At 36.8% G+C, this 22959-nt stretch overlaps 2 protein-coding genes across 2 annotated transcripts in view; one reads left to right on the top strand and one right to left on the bottom strand.

The window, feature by feature from the left end:
* Positions 1–5323: 5323 nt before the first annotated feature.
* Positions 5324–22959, bottom strand: part of LOC138304913 (monocarboxylate transporter 2-like) — a 40920-nt gene continuing 23284 nt past the window's right edge. The window contains exons 2-5 of the mRNA XM_069245308.1: positions 14957–15290; positions 11425–11698; positions 10494–10872; positions 5324–9850 (exon numbers count right to left, since the gene is read on the bottom strand). Coding sequence (XP_069101409.1) covers positions 9102–9850; positions 10494–10872; positions 11425–11698; positions 14957–15290 — 1736 coding nt within the window. The 3' untranslated portion in view covers positions 5324–9101. The remainder of the gene's footprint in view (positions 9851–10493; positions 10873–11424; positions 11699–14956; positions 15291–22959) is intronic.
* Positions 5663–6397, top strand: LOC138307042 (uncharacterized). The gene has a single exon (XM_069247698.1). It carries the CDS (start codon positions 5663–5665, stop codon positions 6395–6397), a length of 735 nt encoding a protein of 244 aa, XP_069103799.1.

The raw sequence follows: 22959 nt of genomic DNA, 5'->3' as shown, positions 1-22959 counted from the left end.
CCAACATTTAGTGTTTCCACTTTCGCACCGTGGCTACTTTTTTCTAAACGTAAAAGTAGATTGTCGATAAATGTTTGGTATAAAAATGTGGACAATACTCCACCTTGCCTAACTCCCGATTCAATGGCGAACCACTTTGACGTCATTCCGTGCCACGTCTGAAACGTTGATGGACTTACAGATATAGTACATATCTTCAAATATAGCTTAAACTGGCATCAGACAAGATTGGCTGGTATCAGGAAAATTTACAGAAAATTCTTCTGTCAGTTATTTAAGGATGTACTCCCCTGAGAAGTCAAATTTTCTTGTTTTAAACCTTTTTTTCTCATAAACATTTTTTGAAATAGGAGTACATACCCTAAAAGAAAATGAAAAAAAAACCACCATATGTCTGCGTGCTCGTTTTTGAGCATTGTTACTCAAAGATGCCTAGTTGACAAAATATTGGATTTTATGGGAATTTTGCCGTTTTGACCACATACACGAGAGATTAAAGCCATAATTTCCTAATAAGGTGTTTGGTATGTATGGAGGTTTGTAGAATTAATTTTCCTGTAGTCTTCTTTAAAAATATACCAGTTTTAATTTATAAGACTAACATTGTTTTTCTCATAATAACAACATATGCTACCCCTACCCCTTGATGCTGAGCTAAAAAATATACCATTTTCAGTTATTTTTGCCAAATTAAACCCTTTATAGAAAAAAATCTGGTTTTAAGCTTCTGTTAATAAATATGTATTTTGCATATCAATAGGGTAAGGGTTGTTCTTTCTTAATCAGGCAGAAAAATGTGGGTTCCGTGTGCTATCTCAGTAAAAAATTGTAAAAACTGTGAAAAAAGACAATTTCAAAATGGCTGCCAAATGGGGCGGTTTTTTTAAATTCCCCGTATAAAAAATCACTAAAACAGATGTATTTTTTGGACAAAATTTGCAACTGGCAACTTGCTACAAATATTTATCAATGGTAGGGAATATTTGAAAATTTCATAACTTCTTTGATCTTTGTCGAAACGGGACTGAAACCTTAGAAGAATATATCCTTACAGAATGTATTTTTCAATGTTGAGGTTATGAGGGCATGCTGATAATGGAGCACGTGTAAATTATATAACAGCCGGGGTAACATAATTTATACTTTTCCTTAAAGACATACTTAATGTAAGAAAAACAGTCAATACATCTATGTTGTTTTTCGAAACTGTTAGATATTCAGTGTATGTTCAACGTAAGACAGCTGTTATGAAATATTGGTTAAAACTATTGAAAACAAACATTTGCATTCTGAAATCTTGTTATGATGCACTAGTCGAATTGAATAGCAGAAAACCTAATTGTAAAACGAATTGTGTCTATCATATTAAGCACGAACTTTGTAGTTTGGGATTTGGTAATGTTTGGAAAAATCGATGTGTTTTAAATGAAAATCATTTTTTTGCAAATATACCACCAACGTATTAATGATGTTTTTGTTCAAGAATTATATAGTGCGTTTGATGTATCTCCTAAATGTTATTTGTATAAACATATTGTTGATAATTTTTGTACACAGTTCTATTTAATTAAGCCTGTAAATCATAAATTCAAGAAGTTTTTAAGCCAATTCCGTATGCAATGTCATAGTCTTAATATCGAATCCGGACGTTATAATAATATTCCTAGAAATCAAAGGACTTGTTCATTATGTGATAAAAATGAAGTCGAAGATGAAGTACATTTTGTTCTTCTCAGTCCGGCATATTCTGAATTAAGAGAAAAATACATTAACAGATATTTTTATCATAGACCAAGCGTGCATAAGTTTATAGAATTATTCTCTAGTAAAGATGTTAAAATTTTGAATATGTTGGGTAACTTTTTGTTTCGTGCAACAGAGAAAAGAAAAACTCTGCTCACAATTAATTAAATGATAAAATTGCTTTTTATTTGCCGTCAGCATCAACGTGGGATCACGTTTTTTATACATATGTAGCTTATTAGCATATTGAAATATTGTCCTCCGCCATCTTATACTTGTATACATTGTATGTCATATTATAATGATAATAATTGTACTGTTCCCTATATGCTTGTTATGCATTTGGATGAAATAAAAAAAACTTGAACTTGAAACTTGAACACGTGCTCAAAAGTATCTCAGTCGCAACTCTATATGACGACTTCCTGAGTATTATAATATTGGATCTAGATCCATTCAAATTGTAGTTTAAGAGATCTCCGTTGCCCTGTACATCTAATCTTGCTGATAGTCCATGGTGTTTCTGTGGAAATTGTATAAAATGAAAATTCTCACTATTTGTTGCATTGCACAAATCACACAGCCGCACGCCAAAGTTTCGATACAAATTATCCTATGACCAAAATGTTATAATTGATAGTCACTCAATTTTTAATTCAAGATGATTCCAAAATGATAAATGATCAAAGTGGAGTCGTTTTGATTTACAGTGTAGGGCTATATCACTAACTTTCTACTATCTTTTCCATTTTGATTCTTTTATTATCATTTTTAATAGGATATAACATATTGACCTCCATTTTGTTTTCAATCAGTATATTTATAGGCCATGTAAAACAGATTACAGATGTATTGTCATTTAGTTTTACAACACGACCAGAAGGACTATGTATTCGTCATCTTTATGATATTTGTTTCTTATATCGTACATGTCGCCACTCAACGTTCAGCTGTACAAGAGTAGTGATTAATAGGTGTAGAAATCATAAATTTACATTATACACGAACATTATTTTACCTAAATAGAAACGTGTCCGTTAACTTTTATAACATTCATCAGAGCTTATTGAAATTATCAGTGGTATTACGAAAATGTGTTAAAATAATGATCCGTCTGCGTTATATATGCATACACCATATAAAGCCCGATGCCCTTTCCGTCGCCGCTCTTAAAATATTCATGAACACGTGTCCGTAACGAGAATTCCTCGTGACAAAAAGTCAAGCCATTATACAAATTAAATGATGATTAAAATATAATTTCTGAAAATGGCGTATCTTAGTATTAACCACTATAATTATACATTTTATTCAACATAACATAGGTCTTACTTGTTCGAGACTAGCAATACTGACATTTAGAGCAAACTGTTGTCAAAATGATGGAAATTGTAAGTGTCACAGAGAAGTTATTATTTTCTTGTTAATAAAACAATACACAGTAAGTCTGAAACCTATCTGTTTTTCTATGGCCATTAGCTTGAATCAAAGCTGAGCTGGCGTCTTGTTTTGTGGTATGAATACTATATTTACCTCGAACGTCTGGTGAGCGTTGTGACGTACTTGTCGTCTGCTCAGAACCGAGAACGCAGAAGACAAGCTATGGCTTACCAGCCTGCTGTCGGCTGGGTCCCAGCTCTATTGATTTTTACTAGCAGTTTTTTAAGTCCGCATAAATTGTGTATGTCTAACATAAGAGAAACCAGGTCTTAGTAAAAGGAAAATAGGTCAAAGGAGCCACGTCTTGTCTGAGAAGGGGAAATGTTGGTTCAGACCAGATCTACGTCATACTGTTATCGATCTCTTGCTTGGAACAGTGGAAACAGCGACATAACAAAATAATAGAACTTTGTCGTCATGCTGTTGTTTACACTCTTAGATGTCATAAGATGTCGACTCCTTTATTGTTATGGCCTCAATCAAACGTCAATATGACCAAGACAGAAGATAACGTAACATGGTATTTCAATGAATTATTTCACATCTGCTGTGAATAAATTATTTTATATCTGTGCAAATTGACTTGCATAATAAAAAGTTTTGTGTCCAATTTATCTTGTAAAATTTGTCAAGTTTCACGGCATCAATGAAAAATTCTGTATTTTTTTCACTGATATAATGAATGCGGTTTTTTGTGAGACATGTTGTTCCTTTTATATACTGGTTAAAACAGAACGCTAACTCTACCGAAACCCGTGGTTGATGTTTACTTGGCATAATGCAATTCTATACATTTGTTCAGTTTGTCCACGTTGCCGTTTTCTTTCCATCTGGGCCTACCCGGTAGTTTCATGAACATTCCTTAAAGATGCTCCACCGACGACAGAGAATAAATGATATTCATCCTTTGAACAATAATTGGTGTTTAATCATGTATATATATGTCTAATTAACACAAAAAATAACATGAATAATTTATTTCGCCTTTGGCGCATGCGGAATCATTACTTCATTCCATATAGGATATAGTGCAACGGAATTTTTTCGGGATGCAATTAATTATTTTTCATATTTTTAACCTGAAGTAAAATTAGAAGCTCAAACTTTTCAATGGTGGTAATGGTGTAAAGTAAGTAACTTTTGTAACTGAAGAAATATACTAAATCGTCTGCTTCTGTTTTTGATGGTTAAAAAATACCATTTGTCAGCGGTGGAGCATCTTTAACTTTAAGGAATTCCTTAACTTAAAATTCTCCATAGGAAAGCATTACAAAGGTTAAGGAAAAATCATTAAGTTAAGGAACCTTCCTTGAAATATGTAATGCTTTCCTATGGAAAATTTTAAGTTATGGAATTCCTTAAAGTTAAGGAATGTTCATGAAACTGGGCCTTGGGACAATGCTGCATGACATTTAAAACGCAAAGATTTGCTCTTAAATGTACATTTCATTCCTCATTTCAAATCGATAGACTATGGATAAAATGAAGTACGGATATATTAGCTAGTAGCGAAATTCTGAAATATTTTGTATCAATACCCGACACATTTGTTAATTCTGTATGCTAATTGTTATTAAATAATAATGACGCATTTCGTTTAAATATTTGTCATATCCTTGATGTGATGTAGATTGCTGTGACTCGGAGAACTCTTATTCTTCCGGAGCCTTTGGTTCGATCCTCTTCGTAACTTTTCAGATATTATGGTACCCCAAATCAAAAGTACATGTGTTGACAATGGTAAACGTAAGATGCTCTTTATATCATGTTGATTATTAACCCGCCTTAGTGTTAGCAAATGGTTGATGTAAATAATATCTGTTTTAAACTAGTTTTTGCTTCGATGATAATGTTAATATATATGCATAGATGATGTAATCATGTGTATGCAAAATGGTCGTCATCTGTACAGAGGTGAATGTTGAGGGACATGTATGTATAAAGCATGTGCATCTTACCGTTAATTGTCGTCGAATTTACATAAAGTATAGGTTGTTAAATGTGAGTTGTCACGTTGCCCCTTTCAATTAAAATACCAGAACAATGTAATTAATTGTGTAAGAAATGTCGAAATTCCGTCTCCATCTTACCTTGTTGTGGTAAAGACTTGTCAGTTAGCAGAAAACAAAGCAATATCAGATTGGTTTTTATACATTTTATGTCACAGAAGCACTCAAAATCGCGACACAGATTGTTCAAGTCATGGGCCAATAAATGTTGAATACTTACACGACAGAAACATACTAAAAAGTCAAATGGACGCAAGCAAATCTGGTCATTTCAACCTTAAAGCTTCAGGCGGTTATTTATTACCAATGGAAAATAAAGTAAATTATATCTTCATTACGATTGCTAACATTGACAGAAGTACAGTTTCAGCAACATAATCATTACATTTACATTTGTGACAAAATTAAAAATAAGAATATTCATACAATGGTTAATGAAATGTCTAACCATCATCCACAAAGAGCTAGCCATGACCTTACTGAAATGTCTAACCATCATCCACAAAGAGCTAGCCATGACCTTACTGAAATGTCTAACCATCATCCACAAAGAGCTAGCCATGACCTTACTGAAATGTCTAACCATCATCCACAAAGAGCTAGCCATGACCTTACTGAAATGCCTAACCATCATCCACAAAGAGCTAGCCATGACCTTACTGAAATGTCTAACCATCATCCACAAAGAGCTAGCCATGGCCTTACTGAAATGTCTAACCATCATCCAGAAAGAGCTAGCCATGACCTTACTGAAATGTCTAACCATCATCCACAAAGAGCTAGCAATGACCTTACAGAAATGTCTAACCATCATCCACAAAGAGCTAGCCATGACCTTACTGAAATGTCTAACCATCATCCACAAAGAGCTAGCCATGACCTTACTGAAATGTCTAACCATCATCCACAAAGAGCTAGCCATGACCTTACTGAAATGTCTAACCATCATCCACAAAGAGCTAGCCATGACCTTACTGAAATGTCTAACCATCATCCACAAAGAGCTAGCCATGACCTTACTGAAATGTCTAACCATCATCCACAAAGAGCTAGCCATGACCTTACTGAAATGTCTAACCATCATCCACAAAGAGCTAGCCATGACCTTACTGAAATGTCTAACCATCATCCACAAAGAGCTAGCCATGACCTTACTGAAATGTCTAACCAACATTCAGAGCATTCATTCGTTCATAGAACCATAAAAGAGTAAAGCTGTAAGTGCTACTATAATCACATATCGTATAAATATTCAACATCAAATGATCCTTTAACTTATAAAATAGTTCACATCTTCAATCACACACGCAGATATGCTGGGCCTAGTTCTCCAACCATAATTACAATAACATTTTCCGCTTTCCTGTGTATTTTCTCAGTAATGTATTTCTTTATCGTCATCTCTCGCTCCCTCCACCCGATGTACTTTCTCAGAAATGTCTTTATCGTCATATCTCGCTGCCTCCACCTGATGTCTTTTCTCTGTAATGTCTTTCTTTATCGTCCCCTTTCCCTCCCTCCACCTGATGTCCTTTCTCTGTAATGTCTTTATCGTCCCCTTTCCCTCCCTCCACCAGATGTCCTTTCTCTGTAATGTCTCTATCGTTCCCTTTCCATCCCTCCACCTGATGTACTTTCTCTGTAATGTCTTTACCGTCCCCTTTCCCTCCCTCCACCTGATGTCCTTTCTCTGTAATGTCTTTATCGTTCCCTTTCCCTCCCTCCATCCGATGTACTTTCTCTGTAATGTCTTTATCGTCCCCTTTCCCTCTCTCCACCCGATGTTCTCTCTGTAATGTCTTTCTTTATTGTCCTCTTTCCCTCCCTTCACCCGATGTACTTTCTCTGTAATGTCTTTATCGTCATCTATCGCTCCCTCCACCTGATTTCCTTTCTCTGTAATGCCTTTTTATTGTACTCTTTCGCTCCCTCCACCCGATCCATCACATGCTAATGTTCCCATCCTCTTCTTGCAAATTCAGCCTCTATTCTTCCTCCATTTTCTAACTATTTCCTTTTCTCCTCTATTACGGTTTTCCTTAACTTTCTTTTTTTCTCCTCCCTTTACCCTTGTTATGTCTTTTTCCTCCTCTTGTCCCTGTTCGTTTTTCTCCTCCCTTTACCTTTGTTATGTCTTTTTCCTCCTCTTGTCCCTGTTCGTTTTTCTCACTCCCTTTACCCATTATCTCATTACTTTTTTATCCCTTAACTTTTCTCGCTTCCGATCAATTCTCTTTTCTCTACTCTTTCCCCCTTTTTCTTTCCATTTTCTCTCATTCTCTTTCTCCTCCATTTCCCTTTTTCTTTGATCTCCTATATTTCTCTTATTTATTTCTCTGCTAGAGAACATTCATTATTAAAAAACCGTAAAGTTTCCAGATAGTGTCAAAATGTAATTATTGTTAACCATTCGTTTGACATATACAATATCGCAAAAAAAAATAATGTTAACCTTAGAACACAGAACATGACAATGAGCTATTACATATTATGTGTTGAAGAACTAGTCCGATTTCTGTTTAAACAAACGTATTTACAATTATATACTCTGTATACATGTCGAAGCATGGCTTCCCATGAGCAAAATGACACAAATAAAATGACAAAGATATATCATAATACTTAAATATGGTCACTTTTACATTTGTCTTTAATTATAAGATGGGTCTATACAGATGGTATGGAAACCTTAACGTAGCTTGTGTTCAATATTTGTAAGCTGGCGATCACCAACGTAAAGTCTACTGGAATTTAAAACGGAATGTTGTTACTTAGATTGCATCATAATCAATAAAACTCTTTAAAGTGTGAACATAATCATAGGTTTCAATGTATTCCGAATAGATACTTGTCTTAAAATTAAAGACTAGAATCGTTAACACATACGAGAACAATTAAAACATAAATATATATAATTATATAAACATTAATCTCCCAAGGTATACACTGGAAATAGAGGCAGCTATCAAGGCAAATACGAGCCCCTCACCCACATCCCATAACCCTCTGCCACTCCAAACATACTGTCTCCTTATCGACTCCATACCCTACCCAAACCTACCCTACCCCAAACCCCCAAACCTACCCTACCCAAACCTACCCCCAAAGCTACCCTACTCAAACCTACCCTACCCCAAACCTACTCACCCTTTACCCTTAGCTCCCTCCCTTAGCCAAACCCTATTTTGTCCCATTCCCACAACCCCGTCTAATCTCTGTATGCATATTACAAAAACACGTTTAATTTCCATCAAATTCCTATGGAAGAAATTCATCCTTTAGCTGTGGAAATGTTTGGCTGGAAAGCGTTTGGCCTTGATTCATGTAGTAACAAATACCCATGTATATATATACAAAAATCATGAAAATAATCGATTTGTCCATTTGCCTTTACTTAAATACAAGTATCTAAAGCGTTTCCGTATGATTCCGCCGCCTCACCAATACATTGTTATCAAACAACGGCATCTGAGAACCAGACAGCTACACAGTCTAGTACAATGTAGTACGGTAAAATCTACCCAGGATACTTATCAGCAGACAAGACGTGTGTGTGTGGTTCCTCGTCCAGGAACCAGCTAGAACACCGAACGCTGACATATATATAAACATCAAATCATCTTCCGCTTGACAGGACCGAGTAGCCAATATTGCACCCTCAACCCAAAGCTATCATAAAATGGGCAAGCGTCCAGAAAGTGTACTGTATCACATTTGCTGCCTTCTGGTGTATCCCTCTTTGACCTGAGCAGCGAAGGAAACACATGCTTAATATTAAAATTGATGAACGCTGGATTATCTTTACAATTTACATGTAGTTATGTAAGTCTATATACATGCACTTATACAAGTTATATAACTGAAAAATATCATGTATACATATATCTATGTGCAAATTATACGAGTTTGTCAAACCTGAGCCTCGCACAAGTTTATGTACAAGTCACTATCGTACGAAACTGTGGCTGTTGACTCTTTTTCCTGACTTGGCGGATCAAATAATTCTATCCGGACGTTATCCATGCTCTTTTTGAACTTCCGGTGTTCGCTGCGATGCTCGCCACGCTGTTCGCCGGAGCGAGATGAATTGCTCTCTGACTGGGCAGACTTACCCGTGTGGTTTGAATGTGTGCTATCACTAGGGAATTCCGATGTGTGAGCACAGCTTTGTGAAAGTTCTGAGCGTTCAAACCTGTCGCCCCGTCTATGGGAGTTAGACGATGAGCTGTCCGTCGCCTTGGAGGACAGCGAGGCGTGAGACACTTCGTTGAAATCGAGACGTAAACCTTCCTTCTCCTCTGTAATCTTAGATAGCAGTATCTGTCTGGGTCTCTCTTTTTCTTTGTGATGAATGAAACACTGCATTTGAATACGTCCTGTATCTTTGCCATTCTGTTTTAGACGTGAAGGTGACACAATGAACTGTACATTGTTAAGAGGCTTTGTAATCATAGCCTCAGTGAGGTCAAGGTCAAGTAATGCAGCAGCCTCGGCACTGTTCTTGCTGCACGTATTTTTCGCAATTTGGATAATTTCTTGGTTTGATTTATGCTTTTCAAACATTGGCATGAAAAAGAAGAGTAGTCCGCCTAGCAACATCGACACTCCAGAGAAAATATAACCAGCTTTTGGAGTGTCGTACGTTCTGTTGAGGTATACTGAAACAAAAGAAATCCCGGTAAATCTCTTATTTAGTCGTTTAAAGAAACCTTAGCAGTTATTAACTGTCTGATAATCTGTATTTTTACATTAATTTCTTCATATTTATTTACCCAAATCAACATGTTAACACAGCCAAAAGAAATAGAAGTGTCATCAAACACTTATTAATGTACGGTTACAATGAAAGACGAACAACAGCCAAAGGCATTTAAAACAAATGTCTTATAGTGTGCTTCTGATAACTATAACATGTTACTTGTGAATACTTGATATATGATTTATTTAATCCCATTTCCGTATCTCTCTATGGATTTTCTACTGATTTATATGGTATATCGTCAGCAATCATGAAATTACTGTACAGAAGATTAGTAGTACGCGTTAGATTACAATATAAAATTACACAAAGAAACTACAATACATCTACAAAGCTATGTCTGAGCTTACCTACGATGTCATCTAAGCAAATACGACCTTGCGACATACTTATTCGAAACAAGGCCATGATTCAACGAGATGGTCCCCAGAGAGTTACACTTACATGATATCCAAACATTCTTAAATCTTTGCAGATTTAGTTTCATCCACCAGGACTTATTAGAAAACTGATCATTTTTATAGACGAAGCGTCATACTTACACGAGATTGGCGATCCTATCAACACCGGGATACACTGTCCTACGGCTACAAAGGCCCAGGCCCTTTCCATTATTTTGAGCTTTACCAGTTCGTAAGTGTACATTTTGAGTGTGTAATGATAGCCTCCACAGAATATCCCGAACGCCCAGGCATACAGGGCGAAGGCATTGAAGTCTTTGGCCATGATGAGAAGAAGAGTGAGCACTCCACAGGCTATACATGAGGATTGACAGAGGTGGTGGGTGGATATTACACACTCCTTACTCTCCCGTATCACAATGTACCCGTGTATAAGACAGCCCAGCAGGAACCCCAGACCAAGGTACACGTTATACAATAGTAACATATCCTGATCGTAATGTTCAGACCCCGTCTTTATCTGAAAGAAGAACAAAATAAAAACACATATATATTGCTTATGTGTGAAAATATTTATTATCGTAATACCCTACAACCCCATAATTTGCAACTATTCCGACAATAATGTTCACCTTTCTCGGGTATCGTTAATTGTTTGATTTATTTAAGGACCAAGCGTTTCAAACAAACAGAAATATTTCTAGGTGTTATTTGCCTTTTCAGAATTGCTCCTCTTATACCATTAACCCATTACAGGGATGAAAATGTTCAGCCGATTTGCTGATTTTAGCCTTTTTGACTTTCAGAAAATAGGTTTCTGATTAGCGCAATAGGTAATTGTGACTCAAGATATAATACAGGCAACAAAATTTCATTTACCCTACATCGCAAGTTCTAACGAATAGGTACCGAATAAAAGATATTCTAATACCACCTATCTGACACCTACATGAAATGGTGACATGTTCTAGCAATGGAATGACTAGCATTTGTAGATAATCGATTGGATATTTCTGATCAAGAAAATTTTGGTTTATGGTTACTGTTAAACAATAAACAAAACAATAGTTACCATGACAACAAACGGTACATAGATGCCCAGGCCGACGATCCCTGTGATAAACATGAGAGCCTGGAGGGAGCGCATCCTAAGTGCAGAAAAGTCAAAATAGGATACACTGTGGCTATCCTCATGATCCCGCCGACCTTTCTTCTGGGACTTGATGTGGACGATAACCTTCCTCCGTGGGTGGTACATGGAGGCGGGGCGATACAAAGATCCCGCAAAGATAGTCAACACCAGGATACCAGCTAGGCACAGAAGGGCACTCCGCCATTCTAATTTTCTGGAAAAGAAATCATGACATTTATTTAACTTTTTTTTTCATTTACTTAGTCATTTGACCGGGTGGGTTGCCATGCTCGAGTTTAATGGGTGATATTTTCAGTTAAACACCACTGAAATATCAGTATTCCGTGACGAGATGTTGTGCTCTGTCACAGCTTCAGTGAGGTATTACCATAAAGGAAGCATAATGCGACAAGAGATCGGAGGTTCTACTGGATGTTTTTTTAATGTTGTTGGTAGGCCTAAGTCGGGTAACGTCATCTCCATAAGACCGGTCGAGAAGATGTCTTTTGGATGTTATCGGGAGTGCTGTACAACATGAAATATGCATGGTCTGTTTCTGTCTTGGTTTGGAACTGTAGAAATATTTGTGGTTAGCTGATGTCGCGACTTGCTTTCAATATATTCGTATTTTATTATCATCCACGAAGACAACATTTCTACACAGCGACTGTTTTATGTTCTACAGTACACTTCAGTGAGGCAGCACTATATAAGTCATACATGCAATCACTCCCAACTACTATCATACCTATTATCCCTATATCAACCTATATCTAAATCATCTTTATAACATTGGACAGGAAGTTCAACAATAGCACTTATAAATGTATGACACGACCTGCAGGGCTATAGTTGACAGTGTCATGGACCCATTGGTAAATTATAAGGGAGGTTTGTCAACCAATCACAATCAAAGACGAACGCAAGGTTGAGTATTTTTCAAAATACTTTGCTGTTTAATGAACAGTTCATTCATATTCAATATTCAAATATAGGGGCTTTTAGACGGACAATTTCCATTTGTATAGCAGATTCACTGCAGTATTTCGAAATGCTCAATTATGATTTATTTAGATCGGTAAATTTGTCACTCCATTATGTGAAAGAACAAAATGCGATACGTGCACACAGATAGGTGTGATAATTGTACAAGATAAACATATCTTAACCAAAACTCTACATTAAGCAGGACGCTGCATGTTGAATACTGCGGATCACTTCGTGAGATTATGACATGTAAGATTCTACAGTCGATCTCACTCCAGTCATCTAGTTGTTTCTCTCAGTGTTTTTTTATAAACACGACAAATCAATATCAAGGGTCCACAGAGGCTAGCGTTTCCTATAAATAGATGCATGCTTCTATTTTATCCTGATGCTTAAACTCGATGACGTCGCTATGTCGACAACAGTTAGTATCAAGAGATATTTTTCATGAGCTTTATTGGCATCAATGCGCTCATGGCACATTTTATAGGTATGTGCAATACAATGGACATAAAAGTACGAGTTCCCCATGGCCCTGATACTGCATATTCTAAGTGAATATATTCTGTTAATATAATACGATAAATATTTTTCAATTGAATTTGATATTTATTACAGCTGTTTGTTTTTTGACATAAAAAGGTAGTAAACATAGGTCCCGATAAACATAAAATGTCTGGTGTTTATATGGTTTCATACCTAAATCATTATAACATTATATTATTGATTTCATTTCATTTTTGATAAGATACATATCATCAATTATGAAGAGCCAAATAAAATAAAACAATTTATATCTGTTTTGAGACAAAATAGACAGGAGGTCCATGGGCCTTAACGGTCACCTAATATTTAATAGAAATTAGTTATGTAATTAACTAGCCAACTGATGTCTTTTGTTCACGAAATAGAAACATAAACATCCAATAGGTCTACATACAAAGTTTCATTAAACTTGGTGCATATTTACTCAAAACTCTGTAAGTTACTATTGAATCAAGCTGATGTTCTAAATCGTCCGAGATCTGTCCAATGTTAGTCTACATACAAAGTTTCATTAAGCTCAGTTCATATTTACTGAAGTTATCGTGTTTATAAGGTCCAATATTAATTATTAGTGCAAAGGGCAATAACTCCGTAATTTACCGTCGAATGTAGCCCTAGATCTTTCCAATGTTAGTCTACATATAAAGTTTCATTAAGCTCGATGAATATTTACTAAAGTTATTTCGTTCACAAGGACATATTTACGTACGTCGCACGACGGACGACGCACGACTCACGACGACGGACAAAAGACTATCGCAATAGGTCACCATGGCCTATGGTTAAGTGACCTAATAAAATTCAAGTGGTTAATACGGACGTAAAGAAGAGTTGGTAAGGAAATGTAGGATCCTACAGGAGGGGTATTACTTTAGTCCGTTTTACGGCCACTCACTGATAAGCAAAATATTATGCATGAAGACACATTATGGCCAGCTGTATATTGTATGCTATTCAGAATATCCGACTTTTACTGCACTCATGGTAATTTCAGAGGTCAAAGGCCAAAAGGGTGAAAATTCACATTTTCATTGTTTAAGTCCTGATTAATTAAATATTAGATTAGAGATAACATTTCTTGCAGGTTTTGCCTTTAAATATTGTGTTTGTGAAGTTCAGTTCATAAAACTGATGAAAAATTCAAAAAGTAGGTCACAGTGACCTAGTTAAGCATTTGTTCTATTTTAGCATTAATCATTTTAAAAAAAAATTGCTGAAAACTAGGATTTGATAGGTTGAAATTGATGTTTTAGTACTGCATAAGGATCTTGACATGATCTGCTGAAGATGATTACATCATAGAGTCACATTGGCTAGGTCACGTGCATAAATTAGGTCATATTCATGAATGGTATCATCTGTCATCACGTGCATAAATTAGGTCATATTCATGAATGGTATCATCTGTCAACTAAGCATATGTTGTTTTCCCATGTTTAAAGCAGAATTTTAAATCATTTAGACTTGTTTTATCACAAATTTTTAGACTTGTTTTATCACAAATTTTTAATTAATTAGGAGTTAAATAATGAAAATTTGAATTTTCACCCTTTGACCTCTGAAATTACCACGAGCGCAGAAAAAATCGGATATTCTGAATATCATACAATATGCAGCTGACCCAAATGTATCTTCATGCAAAATATTTTGCTTGTCACTGAGTAGCCGTAAAACGGCCTAAAACTTTCCCCCTCCAATTTAGTTGCTTCTTAGAACAACATGCGATTGCAGCAGAAGGTACAATTTCTTACGGACTATTAACATTTTTAGACATTTTTTCATCTAGGAAACGGCATTCCAGCGTATTAGATCATATGTGTCTCATTGAAATAACCACGTTATTATTATCCTTGCTGTTAATAGGACATTTAATAAACCAACCAAACTAGTTTGAAATCCAAAAATAAACTTTTGAGTTAGTAATAAAACATGTACTTACTTGTACAGATTCCTAAACAAAACGGACATTACAGCAGCGCCGAGGCCTGTACCGGAAATCATTATCATTTCCGCTAACTGTCGTTTCCGGCGGAAGTAACGCCCAACAACAATATTTGCAGAAGTTAGAGTAATTCCACTTCCCAATGAAAGCACGACACAATGACTGATAAATAACTGATCCATTTCTTTTGAGAAGGATAAAAACAAGCACCCTAAGGAGCAAATAAGGCCCCCAATGACGGCATACAGTCTAGGGCTTTTTCGTTGACAGATAGTAGCAATGATAGGCGAAAGGAAGAGCGTGATACTGACTCCGACACTCCCGAGCCATGCTGAAACAGATGAAATAAAAGACAAAAGTTAAAACATAGAGCATTATCATTAATTACTTACAATGTAGGTATCAAACAAATATAACGGATATCTTCAATTAAGCTATGGAATAAAAGTTGTTATTTACAAATTTTAATTCTATTTTGCTTCTGCCATTTTGCGTCTGTTGTTTACATAGGATGCAGTTATAATCCCACCGTTATGGCTCACTCCTCTCGTATCATTAGTGTGCAATGTCTGAATAAAAAAATGTTTAAAGCGAAGGCGTAAAGAGGTAGTTGTGTTTGTTTGTTGTTTTTTCTTTGATTGCTTTGTTTTGTTTTGTTGGGGTTTTATTCCGTTTCTCTTTTACAAAACCCATCAGGATTCTTTCTGGATGACCAAAAGCGTTAAGCAATCCTTTGTCGTATAGTCGGAAAAAACTGTCATAATATTCCTTATACTTTTTATACTTTCTATTTTTTCCTGCTTATACAACGTATCATGCATGCATAAAATGTCAATGAAGTTGGATAAAAGTAAGATCGATGGCACCGACGACCGTTTCTGCCATTGCCTTCTAGATATCGGAAATAAGATCTACACATAGAATCTGATAAACATTGTGAGAATGGGATATTATGAGCGACCAGATGCCGATCAAGTGGAGAAAGAAAACAATTGGTCTTGTAAAAAGTCTTAAGATTATGGTACAGTAAGGACATCAATGGCAATTTGTCGTTTCAAATTACTTTATATAGCATTTATTGCGCTTGGTTATTACAGAACAGAAACGGAATGGAGCAGTAGTGCACGAGTACCGGATGATCACTAAATCTATCGGTTGTGCATTTATTGGCGATACTAATTGTACATGAAATCAGCATACTATTGCAAATTAATTTGGGATAAATTGCATGGGAATTTGGCAAGAAATATACATTTAGCATACCAATTGTACGTGGATTTAGTATACCAAATGTATGTGGATTTAGCATTCTTGCCTAATCAATGGTATTTTTTTAAATTTCATTTCTGAATATTTATTGATAAATGTGATAACAACAGGACTTGTGCAACATGTCTAGAAAACAAAAGGCACATGGGTCTTAACGGTCTCCTGATATTTCATACATTTTTCATAAACAGTTATTTCATTTTACTAGCCAACGGTTGTCTTTTGTTCACGAATCAGGAACATAGATCTAATAGGTCTACTTACAAAATTTCATTAAGCGCGGTTTGTATTTACTCAAGTTATCGCGTTCACAAAGTCCAATAATAATCATTAGTGCAAAGAGCAATTACTCCGTATATTAACGTCAAATCACGCTGATTTTCGAACTCGTCCGAGATATTTCCAATGTCAGTCTACATACTAAGTTTCATTAAGCTCGGTTTAAATTTACTCAAGTTATCGCGCTCACAAGGAAATGTTAATGCACGACGCACGACGACGGACAAAAGACAATCGCAATAGGTCACCATGACCTATAATGCAATATTAATGATACATCTTTATGTCAATTATTATATTATCTACCTGAATTCGGTATGTATATGGATGTAAGCTGTTTGGTGGACTGACTAGAGTTTAATAGAGACATGCGATATGTACAACGATACTTATACTGCGTAGCATCACTCACATCCCCATGACAACAACTGTCAAATGTCCGTCAATTATCACCTTGTAAAAATGATAACGGTGTCTCGCTCTACACACCCCTGGCCAAACTGTGTGGCTGTCCGGTCTACTGTCCGGTCAGAAGCCTGATTTAGATAGGTTTAATAAGTAGATCTGAACCATCAGTGTTTAGCTTCGACCGATAACTTGATTTGGACGGTCAGATTTCAAATGAAGTGTCTGGCACCACTTGTATAAAACTTTCCTTATACAAGCGTGGTCTGGTAGTATCGACTCATATCCTATTGTAAACTACTGAGCATTCTATAAGCATGCACTGTACCTTGGGAATTGTGTTCAAACAGCCCCTGCCTGCATCGCCATGGGTTGTACTTGCCATCGCCATGGGTTGTACTTGCCATCGCCATGGGTTGTACTTGCCATCGCTATGGGTTGTACTTGCCATCGCCATGGGTTGTACTTGCCATCGCTATGGGTTGTACTTGCAATAAGTGCAGTAAGTTGATATAAAATGTATTGATCAAAATTTCCGATTCCGGTATAATTTTGCTGGAAAAGTCTATCAAAACCAGACCAAGCATGTGTGCCTGAGATATACAGCTGCACAATTACCAAATAAGATTATCTTTACCGTAAATAAACAATATTCCGTCACGTACTAAACTTTAACAAACATAGTGAGCTTAAATATGGCTTGATTATTTTTGTCTCTTCTACATGTCTGATTCCGAAGTTTCAAACTAGGGGGAGATGATCTAGTCAAGAAACTGCTGCGAAAGTTTTATCAACAACTCAGGGTCAGGTGGCCAGTCTCAATGTGCTATCTTTCATACATTACTCATAACAATATTGTTCATACCCCAATATCAGTATTTTCTACATATAAAAAACGCATTGTTTTGTGTTTACAAAGAATTACAAATGCGAAAAAATCAACAATATGATGTATGAATAAAGAATAAAAGCAATATGATGTATAGCAGTGTATATATATAATTCTACTAGACCTCAGTGATTTTCATTGATGGGATATCAACATTTCTTCAAACACACATCCATCAAACAGTCCTTTCTTAGCAGTTTATTCCATTTACTATATATTTGTTTGTTGAAAACTTCAATACGTCAAAAAATATGTTTCAGATCAACTCAGTAGTGCAAATAACATCGCCGTATAGCTAGCGAAAATGCATGTCAAATTTTAGCCAGTGTAAATACGTCAAAGTTTAGAATTAGTGCAATGGTTTTCAAAACTGCACTGACAAATATTCCGTGATTATATGACTGCAACATGAACATATCGTGTGTAATATGAGAGCGCACATCCTAGTGTCTGTCGGCGTCTTGGTACAAAAGGGTCGCGCTAACAGGCCATACTGGCGACAAATCGATAGAAAGCATCTTCAGATGGCGTGAGTCATGGCCTGCTCCTCAATTATGCATTTAAAGTTGTTACTCTTTTCACCTAAGCGCGAATTTCGAAACAAATTCGAGTGAAGTTGTTTCTGAACGACGCGTCTTTGGTATGTCTTAAAAGAATAACAAATACTTTTTCACATTTCCATACGTTAGACAGTAAACCGATCTGGGAGTATGATTTACCTCTATGCTTATTACATTGTACTTCGAAACAGTGCCCTGATTTGCGTTCCCAATCACCTGAATAGAAACAGTATGATTTGTAATCACGGTCTCCTGATCGTGCAGGTTCAGGTCATCTGACAGCCATACATGTACTTTTTCGAAGTAATTTGGCACTTCGGGGCTATACATGCTGATTTTCGAAGTAATTTGGCACTTCAGGGCTGTACTTGCTGAGTTTCGAAGTGATTTGGCACTTCAGGGCTGTACTTGCTGAGTTTCGAAGTCATTTGGCACTTCAGGGCTGTACTTGCTCAGTTTCGAAGTCATTTGGCACTTCAGGGCTGTACTCGCTGAGTTTCGAAGTCATTTCGCACTTCAGGGCTGTACATGCTCAGTTTCGAAGTCATTTGGCACTTCGGGGCTATACATGCTGAGTTTCGAAGTCATTTGGCACTTCAGGGCTGTACTTGCTGAGTTTCGAAGTCATTTGGCACTTCAAGGCTGTACATGCTCAGTTTCGAAGTCATTTGGCACTTCAGGGCTGTACCTGCTGAGTTTCGAAGTCATTTGGCACTTCAGGCCTGTACATGCTGAGTTTCGAAGTCATTTAGCACTTCAGGGCTGTACTTGCTGAGTTTCGAAGTCATTTGGCACTTCGGGGCTCTACTTGTTTAGTTTCGAAGTCATTTAGTACTTCACGGCTGTACTTGCTGAGTTTCGAAGTCATTTGGCACTTCAGGGCTTTACTTCCTGAGTTTCGAAGTCATTTGGCACTTCAGGGCTGTACATGCTCAGTTTCGAAGTCATTTAGCACTTCAGGGCTGTACTTGCTGAGTTTCGAAGTCATTTGGCACTTCAGGGCTGTACATGCTCAGTTTCGAAGTCATTTGGCACTTCAGGGCTGTACATGCTCAGTTTCGAAGTCATTTAGCACTTCAGGGCTGTACTTGCTGAGTTTCGAAGTCATTTGGCACTTCAGGGCTGTACATGCTCAGTTTCGAAGTCATTTGACACTTCAGGGCTGTACATGTTCAGTTTCGAAGTCATTTAGCACTTCAGGGCTGTACTTGCTGAGTTTCGAAGTCATTTGGCACTTCAGGGCTGTACTTGCTGAGTTTCGAAGTCATTTGGCACTTCAGGGCTGTACATGCTCAGTTTCGAAGTCATTTGGCACTTCAGGGCTGTATGACCAGAACCCGAACAACACACTAACCTTATCACAGAGATAGCAAGGCGAGCATCAATTACATGGAACCAAGCTACTAGTTTATTCTCTATTTTGCCTATTCGCTATAGGTAAAACCCGAGTCATCGAGTACGTTAATTAACCATAATCATTTATAATCAATTTCATCACTTGTTACCAAATACCATAACAAAGTACCAAATGAAACCCCCCTATCTCTCCAGTCACCACATTCATGTATATGTATTTTTACTCAATCCTGAGGTCCACTTGCTACAAATATCTCGCTCTCGTGTTTTGTGGGATTTTCATACCTTTCACACTACAAACATTGAACTTCGACCCTTCTTCTAGTGAAGTTTTCTTGTCTGTTTTCTACCTTACGCTTCCCTATTATTTAGCTCACCCGTTCAATAAACACTCGCCCATCTCCTCTCGTCATGCTTGTCTCTAGCGATGTCAAGCATGATGAGTCGATGTGATGGAACTCAAATGCACGACTTGAGAGACTCGTATCATCTTAAACGGAGACTAAACGCTACTGATGATATCTAGGTTAGTTGGTCACAGAATCGATCGATATTTCCACAAGATACGGAATTTTTAACGCCCTAGTATATATCAGTGTGCAGACTAGTCTGATCAGCTTTCAAATAAACGCCTGCTGACGAGGGTAACGAGAGAACTGTCGTCACACAACAGGCTATCCACGTATACATCTTCACAGCCAATCCAATGCTTGTTAAAATGTCGACAATAGGAAAAGAACTATGACGTTAATAACATCCAAATCAATGTGGTGAGTGCACCGTGCCTGTGACAGCTAGGCTATGTTAGATTAAACACACACAAAATAAAGAGAGGTCGGGAAAGAATGAAAACAGATTAAGGTAAAAATTAGTGGTATAGAGCAGAGGAAAATGTGTTTCCTTCGACGACGAAAAATTAAACAAAATCTCAACTAAAACTTTTGTATGGAACAGTCCATTTTGTTCCAGCAATATGCGCTTATTGTATGTATTAATTAATGGTACCAAAGCAAATACAATTTCCCCGTCCATTTTATTGTAGTATGCAGTGCTTAAAAATAGATATGCATAGCAATAAATAAACATATAACGATTTTCTTTACTTCTTCCAAAAGATGAACATTTTACGTTGCACTATTTCTGTGCAAAATAGCACGTCATCGCACCATCAGTTTATAAAACTGGTGGTGCGATGATGTTTGACCCAGAAACGTCCATTTGGTATCAAAGCTGTCAAACCAAGATAGAATGGCAACTTCACAAGTAACATGTTGATAATGCACCCTGTCGCTTCATCGATGACAGACAACTGGTAAATACAGGTTTCTATGGTTTTCAACTGGTCATTAGGTCAATATGCCCATACTGATTTAGTTACAATGACCAGTGACCACGAACTGGTCAACACCATATCGAGGTCCGGTAAAGTACGACCCTGAAATTCGTGACCTTTACTGACGTCTCCCTTTGTATTGGTTAGTCCGACCATGATGACGTCAATCGTGGCTATTTCTGATTCTTACAAAGTTCGTACATCAGATCACTTTGGTCTACAAGTTCACGTCTATTGCTCAGTATCATGATATACATCGCTTCAAAAGTTATATTAGTAAACATTTGGTATATGACTTTCAAAAGCTGTCTATTATGAGTGTTAATTACCTGTATGTGTGTACCCATAAGGACAGTTGTACCCATCCTCGCAGGAATTAGCTGGTACAGGGCTCATTTGCAGCTCATGTGTAACAGTGCGCCGTGTCTAAGTTCTGAAAAGCCGTTTTTATAACAACATGGTTGCCTTTCATTCTGTATTAGTGAACATGGCAGAGGAGGTTATCAGAAGGCAATAGATGGGAAATTATCGGAATTAATACGGCAAGAATGTCTTCGCGAGTTATTGAGGCTGTCATGTACGTCTCTCATTCTGTTTTGTCCTATCTAGGACAGAAATTTCATCAGACTGTCAAGATCGGGACGGCAAAAAAAAAGGAGCAGGAAAGGTCATGTCCTTGTTTATTACACTCGACGATATCCTCGCTTCAATAAAGTGATTCTTCGTCATCAATGGAGGTTGGGTAACAGGTTGTCTCTTCGTACAGTAGGCACAGACGACAGCATGCACTTCTCATCTCACACCTTTGTTCAACACGTCATTTTAAACTCATCCAGAACGTCTAGCAAACTCTCAAAATTACTTACAAAGGTATTCGTATATACTAGCATCATAATATACAAAGTAAACGCATATTCTAAATACAATGTAGTAAATCATCGATATGGTATACCAACATCACTACCACATCTACATCCTAACAATAAGACTGAAGACATCTATTTTAAGCAATGCAATGTCCAGTTGGTAGACTAAGGTCAGTTTGATCATCCCTCGACAACTGTTTGTTCCAAAACAGAGAAGAATTCTTGTTTGTGGTTGGTCATATTTAAAACATAAAAGAGTTCTCGTTTGTGGTTGGTCATATTTAAAACATAAATGAGTTCTCGTTTGTGGTTGGTCATATTCAAAACATAGAAGAGTTCTCGTATTTTTGTGGTTGGTCATATTTTAAAAAAAAATAGAAGAGTTCTCGTTTGTGGTTGGTCGTATTCAAAACATAGAAGAATTCTCGTTTTTTTTTTTTTTGTGGTTGGTCATATCCAAAACAAACAAAAATAGGTGGCAACGATATTTGGTTTATTATCGAAAAAGATATGTTCATGACGACGGCTCTTCTTTTTTAATCAATCAACCGAAAGCAATGACGTCATATTTACTGGACTTATTTAAGACAAAGAGATACGATCTTAAAGACGTGTTTGTAGTATCTTTATGGGGTATAATATATCGCAATCGTGTTTGTCTTATTTTGATTGGATACTAGAATCGTGGTTTCTATATTTAGGCAGACGCGGTAAGGATTATTTACTAAGTAAGCGTATCACCAGCATTGTATAAACAAGAGGATAAGTTAGAGCAATGACGTCATTGCTCGATGGCAGCCACAACAATATCGATCCGTTTGTTCTGAAGCATCAAGCGACCGGCATGGCCACCGATCGTGACTGTATTATCAAATCTAGATTACTGCCAAATATACATTTAGGCCAATAATGGCGTATTTCAATTAACAATAGAATAACAACTAAAAGTACTGTAACTCGTGTACCGTTGTGTTTCAGCACAGCTATGATGGAAATGTTTTGGTTTATTTAACACATTCGCATATGTAAACTCCAACCCAAAT

Source organism: Argopecten irradians, chromosome 1 (assembly GCF_041381155.1).
Source record: "Argopecten irradians isolate NY chromosome 1, Ai_NY, whole genome shotgun sequence".
NCBI lineage: Eukaryota > Metazoa > Mollusca > Bivalvia > Pectinida > Pectinidae > Argopecten > Argopecten irradians.
Note: the sequence above shows the minus strand (reverse complement) of the source record. Positions and strands in the feature narration are given on the sequence as shown.

Coding starts and splice junctions, on each gene's coding strand:
- LOC138307042 (XM_069247698.1), top strand. CDS start 5,663: ATGACCTTACTGAAATGTCTAACCATCATCCACAAAGAGCTAGCCATG.